The 16,736-nt window shown below is 43.4% G+C and overlaps 2 protein-coding genes across 2 annotated transcripts; both read left to right on the forward strand.

Annotated features, from left to right (window-relative positions):
* The first annotated feature begins 336 nt into the window (after positions 1 to 336).
* LOC103697926 (scarecrow-like protein 15) lies at positions 337 to 1,989 on the forward strand. The gene has a single exon (XM_008779865.3). The coding sequence runs from the start codon at positions 337 to 339 to the stop codon at positions 1,987 to 1,989; it is 1,653 nt and encodes a 550-aa protein (XP_008778087.3).
* A 7,304-nt stretch (positions 1,990 to 9,293) lies between these two features.
* On the forward strand, positions 9,294 to 15,191 carry LOC103695483 (arabinosyltransferase RRA3-like). Its single transcript, XM_008776823.4, has 2 exons — positions 9,294 to 9,632; positions 13,785 to 15,191. The coding sequence occupies exons 1-2, from the start codon at positions 9,444 to 9,446 to the stop codon at positions 14,895 to 14,897; spliced, it is 1,302 nt and encodes a 433-aa protein (XP_008775045.2). The 5' UTR covers positions 9,294 to 9,443; the 3' UTR covers positions 14,898 to 15,191.
* The last annotated feature ends 1,545 nt before the right edge of the window (positions 15,192 to 16,736 follow it).

The following is a 16,736-nucleotide window of genomic DNA, read 5'->3' on the forward strand; positions in this document are numbered from 1 at the left end:
GACGTCAGTCGCTGGGCAGTCACAGTGCACATAAAAATCCAGAAAGCTACGGCTTCTTCCTGAAGCCTAGCCAGCCCATTCCCATGCTCCCCATCCATAACCATGCACCACAAACTCCTCATCCCATGATCCATGATCCCATCGCCCCCACCCACGCTTATAACTCCCCTTCAAACGGTAGCAAGCAAAAGATCACCTCTTCCATCTCCTTCCCCTCGCCCCCCACTCACCACCAAACCACCAGAAGAAATATAGAACAAAGACTAGGAGTAGGAGAAGTGAAAGAAGAGAGAAAGAGAGGGAGTGGTCTTTTTGCTCCTCTCTTTCTCCTTGGTCATGAAGCCCTCCAAAGTCCTCACAGACTCAACCCAAAACCAAACGACTCTCCAATGCTCTCTCCCTCACAAACCTCTCGACTCCTCCCCAAACTCCAACTCCCACTTCCCCACTAACCTTTCCTACGAGCCTACTTCTGTTCTTGATCCCCACCTCACCTCCAGCCCTGCCGCCGCCGCCGCCGCCGCCGGCCCCGACCTCGCTCACCTTCCCTGGGACTCCAACAACCACCAGCACCACCACCTCCTCCCTCCGTCTCCCCAGCCGGCAACCTTCGAGGAGTGGGACCCCGTCGCCAGCTGGCTCCTCTCCGAAAAAGACGACCTCTCTCCCTTCCCGAAAGCTCCCCACCACCCCCAATTCCACTTCTCCGAGGACGACAACCCGTCGAATGCTTCGTTGTTCGACGGCCCCTTCGACCTCCCCGACCCTTTCGATCCTCTCCCTCGTTTCTCCGACACGGCCGTCGCCGTCGTTTCCCCGCCGCCGGCCTTCGACCGGACCCACCTTGAATTGCTCTCCCGAGCCGCCCTCTCCATCGAATCGGGCGATTTCCCGACGGCCGACACGATATTGGCGCGGCTCAATCAGTACCTCCCCGTCTCCGCCTTTTCCCCCCTCCACAGAGCCGCCTTTCACTTCAAGGAGGCACTTTTGGCCCTCCTTCCCCTCGCGGACCGCCCCGCCGCCGAGCCCCCACTCTCCGCCGTCGAGATCGTCCGCCGGATCAGCGCCCACAAGGCCTTCTCTGATCTCTCCCTTTTCCCCCAGTTCGCCAGCTTCACCGCCAACCAGATCCTCCTCGACGCCCTCGATGCCGCCGCTGGCGGCGGAGGACATAGCTCCGTCCACCTTATCGACTTCGAGATCGGGCTCGGGGGGCAGTGGTCATCCTTCGCCCAGGAGGTCGCCTCCCGGAGCCGCGCCGCCCGCGCACCCCCGCCGGGGCTCCGGATCACCGCCGTCGTCCCGGAGGAGACCGGCGAGACCGCCCTCGCTGCCGAGAACCTCCGCGACTTCGCCCGCGGCCTCGGCCTCCGCCTCACCGTTGACTTCGTCCTCGTCGGCGGCCTCGGCACCCTCGCCCTCAGCGGCATCCGCTTCGCCCCCGGCGAGCCCGTCGCCGTGGTGCTCACCCCGGCCATCTTCCGCGTCCTCGGTGCCGCCCCCGAGTCCTCCGCCGCCCTCCTCCGCTTCGTCCGCCGTGCGTCCCCGCGGGTCGTCGTCTTCGTCGACACCGAGTGGATCTGCTTCGACGACGGGGCGGGGTATCCGCCGTCGCTGCAGCGGACCGTGGTGGCGGGGATCGAGCACTACGCGGCGGTGTTGGAGTCGATGGAGGCGGCGGCGGCGGTGTCGGGGGCGGCCGGACCGGTGGAGGACGTGGTTCGGCGGGTCGAGCGGACCGTGGTCCGTCCCAGGATTTTCTCGGCGGTAGGATCGTGGAGGTCGGGCTGGGGCGGGGCGTGGAGAGAGGCGTTCGCGGGGGCGGGGATGGCGCCGGTTGTGTTCAGCGAGTTCGCCCAGTCGCAGGCCGAGTGGCTGGTCCGGAGGGCCCCAGTGGACGGCTACCGCGTGGCGAGAAGAGAGGCTTCCATGGTGCTGAGCTGGCGGGGGAGGGGGCTGGCCTCCACGTCAGCCTGGAGGTGCTGACGGGCTGGCCTCGCTGTGCGGTTAATTTGTCGTTAGTGTTTCGGGTGTTGGCTTCTGCTGCTTTCGTTTTCTACTTGTCGTCTTCTTTTTTATTCTCTCCTTTTTTCTTTTTTCGTCCAACAGCCGTGCAGGGGACCAACCTAATGGGTCTCTCTTATTTAATGGGAAAGTAGCTTGTCCTGTCTTGTTTTAAATATTAAATTAATTAAGGATGACTTAGTTACTAAGTATTTAGGTTGGGGAGCTAGCTTTTTGTGGTACGATATATTAGCTACAAGATGGAGGGATGGATAATGGCTTATGTCATGCTCCAAGTAACAACATGCTCAACATGATCAAGTTGACCTAAATGTTATCTTAGGTTCAACTAAATTAAACCCAACCTAAACACATCATGTAGATCTACAGTTTGGATGTTTAGTGTAAACCCAATTACTTTCTCTCTTCATGGTAATGGATACTAATAAAGCTATAAAGACATTTCCATTATGTGAGATGCTCCTCTTTATTTCTAACATTGTCTACAAGACTTTTCCATGGATGGTGGAGTATCTAGCTAATCTAGTGAAAATAAAGCATCTAAATCACTTTTAAGAGGAACATGTTTCTGCTCGAACTGTTCGCTAAATTCAAGCATCACATGCATTTGCATATGCATCGCACCTATCGCTTAATATGGATAGCAACTCTAGTTGCACATGATCTTGTCCTTGGCAGGGTATGAACCACTGAGTGATGAATGATCCCATAATTCTACATGCATTTTTGAGACTATTTATGTTGCACCTATGGTGACAAATTTTGTTACCTTCTCAAATCTAAAGTTCCGTGGATATTGTATTAGAGACTTGAGCTGGAAACTGTTCAAGGAGGTGAGCTTGGAACCCTAATCTAAGAGCCCACTAACCAAGGAAAAACAGCATAGTGTTTTAGAAGTAGCACTCGGAAGTTAATAATGCTGTCGAGATATCTCTCTCAGCAGAGCAATAATTTATGCCATGCCAATTACTCCTGCCAAAGCGCTAGAGGCCGGACACTGTCATGGGAGACCCTAGTGGATGACCTGAATGCATGTAATTCCCTTTGTCTCTTTGGACATGCTTTTATTTGATCATTATTAACTCCACGAATGTTTGCAAGGGATCACTGCAACCATACCAGGCCTGATGGATTTTATCTAATCAAGTCACCTCAGCGGACAAAATGACATCAAAAGAGTTCGGAATTGAGATCAGCTGCTGGTTCCCACCTTTTATAATTAATTGCTCGCCTGCTCCATGGAAACCACCAATTATTCAAGACACGACTAAAAGAAGAGGAGAAAAAACTCATCTTGTTGTTACTTCACGGCAGCAAGATGATGGTTGCCCAGATAGACGGGAAATATATGCCTCCAAACGGACCCAGCTTTAGACTCTCACATATAACTACATGTGGAAGTGGTTTTTTTTCTTTTTCCCTTTTTTTTTGATAAAAGGAGAAGCTGAATTGCAAGATATAGAATTACAAGATCCAAAATACTACAGAACCAGATATTTATAGCTGCACACCCTTTAAACACAGAAGTATAAAGCTGCAGAACCCTAAAATATTGTGACTGCTACGAGGGGAGAAATTAAACAGAAGATAATTTGACTGGCAGAGACCCAACAGCAAGTATTATACCTTTTGCTGGAATTTGGATCCGGAGGTGACCGCGGACCGAGAAAGGAGAGCTCCGGCTGGTGCTGCGGCGGCGGACGACTTTCTCCAGAGGACCTGCAAGAAGTCAGTGGCCGGGGATCCCAGCGCCAGCCCTCCGATGCTTAAGTCAGAGGGAGTTTTTGTGGAGAAAAGTAATGGAGAGATGTCACGTAAGAATGTCTAAAGGAAGGAGAAGAAGAAAAAGCCCCCTGCCTCGAGATCTTCCCCTCTTTCTATAGGAGGGGGCATAGGGGTTCCCTGAGACTGGATATGACCGTGCGAATTAAGGAGTTGCCATAGCGATTGGACGTGATCGTATGAATTAATGAGTTACCGTAGACGGCCCGAGATTTTTAGGCTGGTTGGCGATCCATTGAGATCGTGTGCATTTAAATATTGACAGTCGTTGAGGCGGAGATCGTGGGATTTGATCCCGGATGAGGAGGAGGTGGACTTGATTTTCGATAGAGTGGGGAGGTCTGCTTCTCCCTTTGACTGGGTCTTTCTTGGCCTTGAGATCGATCGGGCTTAACTTGGCCGAGATCGAGGTTGTGAGCTCTGTGGTCGGGCGCTCTGTGGTCATGCTTGTCATCAAGTTTCGACGATTTGACCATGTGCTCTGAATGATCCATTTTTCCCCCAACAATACCATCAAAGGCTGGACCAAGTTGAGTGGAGAATTTTGGCACACCAGAAGACAAGAGGGGATGATTAGCTATCAAAGGAGAGCCCGGTTACATGCGAAGGGTTTCTCAGTATCATGGGGTAACATATTAGCAGCACCAAAGTGTAGATGAGGTGCCATCAACTTATTGCTCCAACAGCCTTCATTAGGTGGTACACTTTCCATCAGCTATAAGATAAGAGAAGAGGAAGATGTAGATAGTGATACTTATGGAGAGGAAATTCTACGGGAATTTCCGTAATGTCATTGGTGCATGGCTAAAATGTGTGCAAGGTAGGAACACCACTTGATCCATTTTTTGTATGGTAGCTTCCCTCTCTAAAGCACCATACGGCACTAGAGAGTAATATAAACAACAAGCACGAAGTTATTTTTTTCTAGCTAGCAGGTAAATGCTACAGTGCACTTGCAATTCCCCTCCCACCTTAATGTGTGGACCATCTCAGTGAGCTGGGATACATCCAAGGTGGGCAGAATGGGAGCACTATAGGAAAAAGAAGTAATGCCGATAGATACATGCCGATGCTAGGTAGAAGCGTCAGTAATTTTCGCTCTGCACCAAAATTTGCCGATATTTCTAAGTAGCATTGGCAAGAATGAAACTAAGACGACGCTAAGTAGCATCGGTGAAAAAAAATTGTAAGACGACACTTTTAAGCGTCATCGGAGGCCAAAGAGGAAAAAGAGCAGGCGATGCTTAAAAGTGCTGTTGGAATTCTACTCACTAAACTCTCACTTAACGCTAACTTTTTTCTCTTAAACTCCTTAAACGCTACCTAAGATGACCTTATAAGCATCGTCGGACGCATAACCACTCCCCCCATGGGACATTTGGGTCAGACGACGCTTAAAAGCATCGTCAGACGCCTAACCACCCCCCCCCTAAGGGACACTTGGAACCACTCCCTCCGAGGGACACTTGGGTCAGACGATGCTTAAAAGTATCATTGGTCCACCTCCCCCCCCCCCCCCCCCCACCACCACCACCACCAACTCCCCCTGTAAAATGCCAAGACGATGTAAACCCTAGCCGCGGTCAGAGAGAGAGAGAGAGAGAAGAAGGCGGAGTTCGGGATTTGCTGGTGAGCCAGGCGGTGGTGAGCGCCGCCACCCGTTACCTCTTCTTTCGCCGAGGGCTCACCGTCGGTGGGCCTAGGGCCTATATCTTTGCTTCCTTCGCACTCTCCTAGTAAGTTCGGTCACTTCTATTTATTGCTAAGTGATCCATCCTTGGCTAAGAGCCAGTTCAAGAAGTCGTATGTAGTAATCATGGTGGTCGCCAACACTGACATTGAAGCCCACCTTGGTCCCTCGTTGCCACTCCTCCTACCACCGCCGCGCTCACCCCCTGTACCGCCACCACCATTCCATAGTCTGGCCTCAACCCCCATGCCCGCGTCCATCGCCTCCTTGTCTACGACCGTCCTCCGCCATCATGGAGAGGCAACGAAGGCCACTGGCGTATTAGCTAATCCCGCCCTAGACGAGTCGCTGCAAGATGGAGTAAATTGAAGGCAGACTGAAGAAGGTGGAGGTTGGAGTTCAGGTTGGGTTGGAGTTAGGAGATTACTCTTTGTAATTTGTAAATATGCTTCCTGTATTATTCCTATTATAAAAAATAATTTGATAGAACGAAAACAAACATCATTGTTCTTCTTGTGTTATTCCTTTTCTAATTTTATTCTGTTTTTTTTATTTTTTGGGTTATCTATCTTGTGCTATTAGAAGAAGAAGAAAAATCAGAAAGAACCAGTAATGGAGAATACCTGTTAATCTTCCACTCCAGCTGGATCCAAATTTTTTTTTTGCCCCAAAAAAATTAATTAGACTTTTTAAAAAATAAAAAAATATCTCTAAGGACGTTTTAAAACGACGTTAGAATAAGTATTGCCGATGCTTAAAAGCATCGACAAAATTCCTATTATTGCCAAACTTTTTAAAAGCGTCGGCAAAAAAATTTCTACTTTCACTTAGTCGACGCTTTTGTGATACTTTAAAAAGCATCGGCACCAAGATTACCAACGCTTAGAAGCATCAGTATAGACTTTAGAAAGCGTCGAAAAAGATAAGTTTTTTTTTGTAGTAAAGCTTGTTTGGTCTATGTTCAAGACTCTATAGCATGGTCGGCGGAACCGTCCTATTTGGGGCATCCCAAGGCATACCAACAGCGAACTGGAATGGTTTTAGTAACAAAACTGAGACTGGTGACCGAGGACGAGAAGGAGAAGACAAAAGAGAAAGAGAGAGAGGGAAAGGGAGAAAGAGAGAGAGGAAGGAAGAGAGGTCAGCCAGAGGTAGCCAGCGAAGGCCGAGGAGCCTTCTCGTAGAGGAGGTAGCTCTGGCTGGAGGCCAGGGAGCCTCCGCATGGAGGACCAGCCAGAGCGGCCTCCACATGGAGGAGGCGGCTCCTCTGCGCGGAGGCTCCACGACCTCCGTCTCCTCCGCGCGGCGGCTCTCCGGCTTCCGTCTCCTCTACGCAGCGGCTTCTTAACGCTCTGCCAGCTCTTCGTCGGCATCCTCGGCCTTCCCCTCTCTCTCTCTTTTTCTCTCTCTCGTTCTTCCTCTTCCTCTCCTCTTTAGGGGTGTAAATGGGTCGAGTCGGATCCTGAGTGACTCCGATCTGACTTGATTTTTTTGTTCAGATCCTAATTTTAAATTCAGACCCGACCCGATTGAAGATCGGGTTGGGTCGGGTTCAAGTTAGGTTCGGGCCCGAGTCTGGTCCGCATCAGATGTTATCTTTTTTTTTTTTTTTTTTTTCTGCACTTTTGGGAAAGAACTTGGGCAAATCTGGTTTGGTCATATCATAATTATGAGGTGCTGGGTGAGCCATGGCTTGAAAAGACTTGCAATTGACCTCCAGCCAGAACAGATGACCCATGACTTACTAAGTCGGTCTACAAACCAAATTTCATATCACACTATTTTTTTGTCTATATGACTGATTGGACGGAACTTGGTGTCTCCCTGCTTCCCTCTCAGGAGGACAAAAAAATCCCAGACCTCCTTCCAAAATCCAATTCCATTGCAGAAAACCGGCACAGGACCCATATGTAATTCAGTTGTTCCCTCACTTTCTCCCTTCAAAAGTTAAAAGAAACAAAAACCAAAAAACAGAAGGAAAAAAAAAAGTCAGCTAGCGAGACACCAGAGGTATCAACAGCGTAATAGATCGAGAGAGAATCCTGACGGGCTGAGGTTCCTTTGGATTCTGTGAACCTATGCTTGTTGCTATCCTTCCACACTTGAACCCTACTCCCCTTGGGGCTTTTCCTCCTCATTGGCTGGCATTTCCCATCCCTTAGAGAATAATAAGGCCATGGGAGCAAGCTAACAAGCTCCTAAGAAACCCTTATCTCCTTCCTGTCTGCCTTGAAAACCCGCCATAAATTCACTTAAAAACGACCAATAGTACCAGCACCCACACACAAAAAAAGAAGAGACTCTCTTGCTTGTTATCACAAAGCAAACTCATTTCTCTGAGTTTTTGCTGGATTTTAGGTGGCTTTGTGCAGCCTTTATCCGGATTTTGTTTCTCTTTTTCTGTTTCCATTACCACCAACTCAGTGCTGTTAAAGCCACTTAGCATCATTTCTAGTCCTCAGACAAGCCACCTTCTTTCCAACTCAAACCAGCAGTCCTCTCTCTCTCTCTCTCTCTCTCTCTCTCTCTCTCTCTCTGGGCCCAAGAGATTCTGAAGCAGAGCACGGCTGTGTGGAGCTCCTGTCTTCTTCTTCTTCTTCTGGCACAAGAACATATCTGAGATGGCTCCCATTCATTAAAGATAGTATGGGTCTGCTTCTCTGGCTTTCTTGCTGCTATACCTATCCCGAGTTAAACCAAAAGCTTGAGAGCTCGGCGTTTGGGTTTCCTTCGGTTTTGCTCATTCTCTTCGGGTCGGGTCCAGATTCAGTAACCCAGACCTGACCCAAATAATAGTTCGAGTCCAACTTTAAGACCTGATCCAGATCTGCGGGTCCTAAAATTCAGGTCGGGTCGAGTCTACACGGATCGGGTCGGATCGGATCACGGGTCGATCCGACCCATTTACAGCTTTACTCCTCTACTGTGTAGGTACAAGGCTGATATGGCATGATGCGAGGCCATATCGACTTGTGTCGTCGGGCAACCGATCCTAAACTCGGTACCGACATAGCAGACGTTGCTCTATAGCCCTTCTTATGGCCATTCAGTGAGGGTGTAAGTTTTTTTTTTTCTTTTTGTTTCTTCTAAAGCAGGGGGAGCATAGATATTCATCCACTTATATAAATTTCAAAGCAACCATGGATGATCTAGATATTCATCTGCATGCATAGATCTTAAAGTAACCGAGGATGATCTAGATATTCATTCGTCTTTATAGATCTCAAAGCAGCTGTAGGCGATCCAGATATTTATCCGCTTGCATAGATCTTAAAGCAACCGCAAGTGATCTAAATGTTCATCTTCCTGCACAAATCTTAAAGCGAAGCTGCATATGTCTCAAAGAAATCTAGATCTTCATTTTCATGCACAATCTCCAAGCAACCGCATGGATGATCCAAATATTCATCCGACTATATAGATCTCAAAGTGATCAATAGATGATTAATTTATTCATTCACCTATACATATCTTAAAGCAATCCAAATATTCATCTCTTATGAATTATTCAAATATTCATCCATCTGCACAAATCTCAAAGCGATTATATAGATGATCTGGATTATTTATCCACTGCCCAAATCTTAAAAAGATGTTAGAATAGCCTAAAAGAGGGAGAGGGTATTTTTATCAATTGAAATGGCAGAGTAGCGCCATCTGCTGGTTGGAGAGTCAAGAAGATTAGTTTGGAATAGTTTACAAATTTGAGGTATCCGTTTGAAATTTTTTAAAATCGAGGGATGTTTTTGAAATTGGCCAAGGACCGAGTTTTCCCTGAGCTTTCGACAGCCTTCCAGGGAAAGGAAAACTCTCGCATTCTGATTTCTTCCCCCATAGAAGAAGTCTTTTTTTAAAAACAGAATCCAAAAAAAAGCTTCTATCGTCCGTCTTCTCTCCTCTCCTCTCATCTCCTCCTCCGGTTTGGGATCGGAGGCCTGAGACTATGAGACTGCGGCGGGTGGGCCCCCTGACGCGTGGCGATGGCCCGCCCTCTCGCGGATCTCGGATCGCCATGGCGATCTTCATCGGCATCATCCTTGGATGCGTCTTCGCTTTCCTCTTCCCGGACGGCCTCTTCCGCTCTTCTTCCCCATCTCCTTCTCGCACCCAGGACGCCGCCAAATGGAGTCAGGTACTCTCGATTCGACTTCATTTCCTTCTTTTCTTGGATTTTATGACTTCTTCTCATCGAAAGATTGAAGCTTGAAGAGAAAAAATGCATGAAATTGTAGAAGTCGCCCCAATTTCAGAAAATATGGTGATTTGATTGTATAATTCTTCATATGCCAACTATGTGTTTTTTCTTCTTTTTCCAATTTATAAGAAGAGTTTTGGGTGTCTTATACCAGATTTTGTTAAATTTTAGCTCAGTTTTTTTGGGTGGTTCTCCATTTATGTCGGTGTTTGGAACCTAAAGCGTTGATTTTGAAGTACTCTAATTGGCCAAGGAAAAAAAAAAAACAATTTTTTCGGCCATTTCCAGGAGGAAAAGAAAAGACATATTATGTTTTCGTAAGTTAGCGAGAATCGTTTTTTTTTTTTTTCTAACAGCTACACCATGATCAATTCTTCCGACTATTTGTTAGCGTTTGGTCTGTCCTTGTATATTGAAAGTTTGGCAATTTTTATGGAATTTTCTAATTATAATTAAACTTGTTGAGGAAAACATTGAACTTATATTCACTGTTTAATAGCCCGCCAAAGATCATAACAGCTACACATGGTTTCATTCAAACATTTGTTAACTACAAACTGTTGTGTTAAGTTATGATATAATATCTGAAGAAGTAATTTAGTGATGGACTTGTAGAAGGTTGTCCGTAACAGATATGTTGATGGCATGGCTAAAAGCATGTATGGAAAGTGATAGTAGAAGTGAAAACTACTTGTGGCTTGAGAGTCTCTATTCTATTGCTGTGCCTTTAGGTCTATTGTAGATTGGGTGCAATAGGGGTGCTATAGTTAGTTCTTGGTGGGTGAATAGAGTTAGTCATTTGATAAGTGAATGTTACACTAGTTTTTTTCATGATTGAGTAATTGATTGACAAATAGGTATTCATATTAGTGGGAGCGTTGTGGAAAGCCTTCAGTAGATTGTGATCAATGTTACTTGAACTTATGAAGTTCTTCAAATTGAGAAGTGCAGGCACTATGGAACAACTGAGTACAGCATGATGCTGCTTGGCGCATCCTGAGAGTGAGCCTTGGTGTGACAATAAGCTTACTCCATCGTGACCTTGAGGTTATAGGTTAGAAACATGGAAATAGCCTCTCAATATGCAGAAGTAAAGTTACATACATTCATTCCTTCCCAAACTCTGTAGTCGCAGGAATGTCGTGCACTGGCTATCTTTTTTTTTATTGCTTGGCACGTCGTCTAATAATTATTGATCTTAGTAATAAATGTCTAATAATCAAAATTCCAATTATTGATAATCCCCAAGAGGAATCTTGTGAGAAGATCTAATTGTTGAATGGAAACTATCATGCAATCCATTTTATTTTTATGTGAAGGTTTCAAAAAACTATTCTTATCTGATTGTGAATTGGATCAGTTGGGTTGATAAAAGAGAGTCGGAGAAGCAACAATGTGATAGATTAATGACAAGATATTATCAAGTAGGTCTTTATTAACAGCTCTTGAACATCCAATAATTGATGGGATCGAAGCATCAAAAATAGGTAGATATTATTATATTCTTTATGGGGATTAAGGCTTTTGAATTTAAAATTGATTGCTTATATTTTCTGAATCTTGTTACCACCACAACTAATAAGTTTAATGAGTAAAGATCTGAGGGTCAATTTCATCTCTATAAATGTGATTTTGTAGTGATAGATTAGTGGCAAGATATTACCAGGTTGGTCTTTACTAACGTGTCCCGAACATCCAATAGTTGGACTCAAAGATAACATTCATTAGCCAGAATTTTGGATGGGATCCAAGCATCAAGAACATATAGATATTATTAGATTCTTTGTAGGGATTTAGGCTTTGAATTTAAGATCGATTCCTTTACATGTTTTGAATCCAGTTACCGCCACCACTAGTAAGTGTCATGACTAGAGATCTGTGTGTCCATTTCATCTATATAATATGTGGTTTTGTAGTGATAGATTAATGGCAAGATATTACCAAGTTGGTCTCTATTAACAGGTCTTGAACATCCAATAGTTGGACTTAAAGATAAGATTAATTAGCTAGCATTATGGATGGGATCCAAGAACCAAAAATAATTTCATATGTATGGTATATGATTTTGAAGTGTGTGATTGACAAACATCTTTTGGAAGTATTTGAAGCACTAGATAGGTTCTTGTAACACACACACACATGCACGCATGCATATACGCATACATACATACACACATACACATACATGTATACATATATATAGAGAGAGAAAGAGAGAGAGACCCGGCTGCACTTGAGTGGATCTCTACTCATATTTGATCAAGTTTAGATTGGACGATGAGGGCCATTGGATATGATCTGCCTCTAGATTTCTTATATACCAAAAATTATGTGATTTAGAGACCACTAGCCTATGCATCTAAGTGATCAAAAAATTAGATGATCTAAATAAAATTAAAATATTTATGTTTGATCACTTGATGCATAGGCTATGAGTCTCCAAATCATATGATTTTTCATGTTTAAGCAAACTAGAGGTAGTAGTTCATATCTAATGACTTGAATCATTGATATGGAATGCCCATTGTTCATTGTAGACCTAATTGGATCTGAGGGGAGATTCACTTAGATGTAGCCAAGTCTAGCTTATACACATACATATATGTATGTTTGTATGTGCGTGTACACACAAGTGCACGCGCGCACTCATACACACACACACACATATATACCTACGCATATCATACAGAAACAGATATAATAGTGCAAGCATATAAGCTTTCAGTCGCAGAGATATTGAAATGAAAGTACAAAGATCAAAGGAACAAGAAGTTGAGAGAAATAGTAGGAATATAAAAATCAGAAAGGTATTTTCCCTTTCTCTTCTATAGTATATGATTTTATAGTGTATGAGTGTGAGATATATTCTCGAAATGTTGTATTTTTCTAAATAGATTCATGCAAACCAAGTTATCTTGGCTTAGGATGTTGCTTGTGATGGTATTAGAGACTTGAGTTGTCCTTTCCTTTTCTGTTATGAATTTAGTTTAATGGTTTGAATTTGCTTGATTTAATCAAATTTTTGTTCAAGTGTTTCGTGATACAGGTCATTTGCCTCGAGAAAACTCTTTTCCTTTCTCTACCACCATGCATCATTTCATGCTCAATAATCCAACACTACAGTCATTGTGCTGGATTTTATATTATCTTCTCTCATTTTCAGTATCAGATACAAAATTTTGATCTATATACTTAATGTAGATCAATCATCAGGAGTCAATCTAGATCAACGGATTAGCACATTTTGTGGTTCCTTGTAAAGGGAACTCATGGCCTTGATGGAAAGGTTATTAATAAACAAGCTGCACTTCTTTAGATAGAAATCTGATTAATAAGGCATCCAGAATTACAATAAAGATGCATATAGTAAAAGGCTTTGGCTGACAAGCACAATGCCATGGGTTTGAGTCCTTGGCAGTCACTCTGTGCAAAAGAAATACCAAAGGTCAGGTCTGTCCCCAGTCCGCCCTTCTAGAATGCTGGAGTGCCGGGACCATAATAGGGTAATTGCCCTTTATGTATGACATGGTTTGTAATATTAGCATTGTGAATTAAATCATATAGGAAGAAAAGGATAGCTAATTTGATCATCAAATCTAAAAGGCGATTACCCAGTTATGATCTCGGCAATCCGGACTGGCCAAGGGCTCGAATCCATGACTCGAATCTGTGCCATTCTCTTGTCATCACAAACCTTCTAGCACTGCATCAAGCAATGGACCCTTAAATTGATCTTCAAAGCTGACATCATATAGATTTCGCTGTGCTAGGTTCCTAGAGATCTTGTAGGTGAAAATAGACTCAGCCACCTTGAAGAGAAGATCACACTGAAGATATGTGCAGCAACGGAATTAAACATCCAACCATCTAGAAAATAGTTATTGATGAATTGAGCCACACTTTCGCATCCATTTGATATAAATACAGGCCGCTAGTTTTCATCTTGGTGGCATAATTGTCTTATGACTTTAGTTCTCTTAACTGTACAGCATTCTGTTCTTTGATATATTTGTCCTAAATAATCATTTTTCTTTGCTTTCATGTCAGAATGATAGCTTTCTTCTTCTTCTTTTTTTTTGCTCATTATAGGTTAATTCAGCCCCATGTGAATCACTTGAGAGGACAAATATTTTGAAGTCAGAGTTGGCATCACTATCAGAAAAAAATGCAGAATTAAAGAAGCAGGTTAGGGAGCTAACTATGAAGCTTCAATTGGCTGAGCAAGGAAAAGATCAGGCTCAGAAGCAGTTTCTAGCTTTAGGAGTCCAGCATAAAGCAGGTCCCTTTGGAACTGTCAGGAGTTTGAGAACAAATCCAACCATCATTCCTGATGAATCTGTGAACCCAAGATTGGCAAAGATGCTAGAAAAGGTGTCTGTTCAGAAAGAGCTTATAGTTGCTCTAGCAAATTCTAACGTGAGGGAGATGGTGGAGTTATGGTTTGAGAATATCAAAAGAGTGGGTATACCTAATTATCTAGTTGTAGCGTTGGATGATGGGATGGAAAATTTCTGCAAATCAAAGGGAGTTCCTGTTTACCGAAGAAAACCTGATGAAGGCGTAGATTCTATTGGAAGGACAGGTGGGAACCATGCAGTGTCTGGATTGAAGTTCCGCATTTTGAGAGAATTTTTGCAGCTTGGTTACAGTATTCTTCTCTCAGATGTTGATATTATCTACTTACAGAACCCATTTAATCATCTCTACAGAGATTCTGATGTGGAATCCATGAGTGACGGTCACAGTAACATGACAGCTTATGGTTATGATGATGTCTTTGACGAGCCTAAAATGGGTTGGGCAAGATATGCTCATACAATGCGGATATGGGTTTACAATTCTGGTTTTTTCTATATTAGACCCACAATTCCCTCAGTTGAGCTTTTGGATCGTGTAGCAAGCAGGCTATCTCGTGAAAAAGCATGGGACCAACAGGTCTTTAATGAAGAGCTTTTTTTCCCCTCACACCCAGGATATGATGGGCTTCATGCATCTAGGAGAACCATGGATATGTATCTTTTTATGAACAGCAAAGTTCTTTTCAAGACTGTGAGAAAAGATGCTAATCTACGCAAGCTAAAGCCTGTGATTGTTCATCTGAATTACCATCCAGATAAATTCCGTAGAATGAAAGCTGTTGTGGAGTTTTATGTCAATGGAAATCAAAATGCACTGGATCCTTTCCCTGATGGTTCAGAGTAGTATATGGGCTCTTGCTCTGGGTTTTCACGTTTGCAATGGAAGCACAGGGTTTGACTGTATCTTGTAGACATTACTTCCCGTAGATCTATCTACAAAGCATGTTGATTGTAGTTTTCAGAAGTTGCTACCCTTGAACTTTTTATTGAGTGCTGTTACCAGAAATGCTTTTTTGTAATTTGATCACAACCCTTTCTTTACGCTCTACACTGCACTTTTTTCCCCTCTCTGGCGAATTTGATTTTACTGCCAGGCAAGGAATCTATTTGAAAGATTCGCATATTACTAGCGTTTTTATGTTTATTTATTTGTTCATGTTGGTGGGTGGCATTCCCATCAAAGTGTGGCACTACCTTTTCCTTGTTTTTCTCATCTATGTCTTGTGTGGAAATGGTTCATTGATTTGTTGAAGATATTTAGCATGATCAGTAGTTTGGTACGTTGTTTTTGGGGTAAAGATTCAGTACTTGTTGAAGCTCTATGTTTTCAGGATTTGTATGGTATCATGCAGAGTTATATAAATGCGGGCATGATTTAGTTCCACTGCAAAAGTGGAAGGAAAGTGAAATTTCCACCTTGGCTCCATCTGCAATACAATCCTCTGACAAGTTTGCAGTGCATGTAACACATGTTGGGGAACATCCATCTGAATCCTACAAATGCAGAGCAAATGGGTAAGCTAGATGAGTATATAAGTTCACTTTGTTAATACCATGTTGATGTCATTGTTATTATTTTGGTATTATTTGAGGTACAATTTGAGGTTCTTATGTGTCTGCTTAAAATATTCTGGAGAATAAACAACTTGATTGAGCTTTAAATATCCAAAAAGAACTTGGCTTAGCTTTGCAAACAGTGGGTAATGCTCAGGTGGCGGCTTAGTAGTTCATTGACTCATGTTAGTCTTAATGTGCTTGTGTGTTTAGGCATGCCCTATTGAGGAAAGATAAATGCTACGTTATGGATCTTGAGAGGCACAATTGTTGGAGTTATTCAAAGTGAAGCCCCTCTCATATCATGATGTTAGCCTGTCAACCTGATGTTTAACTTGTAGAAGGTGTCTGCTTAGGGCAAGGATCACTATGTTGTTAAAGCGCTATTCTGCGACTTTGTTATTGTGTTGACTTTCAGTAGAAGCTGTGGAAGACAGCTCTTGTTGATCTCCTTTATAATCTAGTGCTCTAATTATGATAAAGATGGAATGTTTTAGTATCATATGGAAACTCTCATCAGTTGTCTTCACCTTAAGGTGACAAATGTTAATATGATCTTGCTTGCTGGAAGGTAGTTAGCATTGTCCATTTTTTGAACTATATCCATTTGGCAAGTACTTGCACATAAGATCATTTAGTTCTACGCAAGTCGAGTTAGTAAGGTAACAAATCTTAAAATGCATGCAGGATTTAAACGTAAGTTACTGTCATTAAGCCCTTTACTTACTGAACCAGATGACATCTGCAGGTGCAAGGTATCATCATCATTCGTTAGTGTGAGACATTTTCAATGTGCATAAAAAATAATTACAGATGATTGTGATTCTCCATCCTCATAGCAATATTTTTATATTATTTATATCATATTTTTATATTATTTATGTAACTTGATAAATGTGGTTTGAAGGTATCAATCGGTTGTCATGGTGGAGATATCCAACTGCCAATTGATGTGGTTGGTGAGATGACTAGAATTTGGCATCAATGATTGAAATAAGTCCCATCTTTATCACAATTCATAATCTCAATTTCAATGAAATTCAGTGAACCTTGTCCTTCTTTTTCAAAAAAATAAATTAATAAATACACTCTTAACTTTTATGAGGTGTACTTTTTTTATTTCTCTTCC

This window comes from Phoenix dactylifera, unplaced genomic scaffold, assembly GCF_009389715.1.
Source record: "Phoenix dactylifera cultivar Barhee BC4 unplaced genomic scaffold, palm_55x_up_171113_PBpolish2nd_filt_p 000982F, whole genome shotgun sequence".
NCBI lineage: Eukaryota > Viridiplantae > Streptophyta > Magnoliopsida > Arecales > Arecaceae > Phoenix > Phoenix dactylifera.

Bases quoted from the DNA above. Each gene is read 5' to 3' on its own strand.
- LOC103697926 (XM_008779865.3), top strand. From the start codon at position 337: ATGAAGCCCTCCAAAGTCCTCACAGACTCAACCCAAAACCAAACGACT.
- LOC103695483 (XM_008776823.4), top strand. From the start codon at position 9,444: ATGAGACTGCGGCGGGTGGGCCCCCTGACGCGTGGCGATGGCCCGCCC. The intron at 9,633-13,784 runs GTACTCTCGATT...TGCTCATTATAG, and splicing joins ACGCCGCCAAATGGAGTCAG to GTTAATTCAGCCCCATGTGA.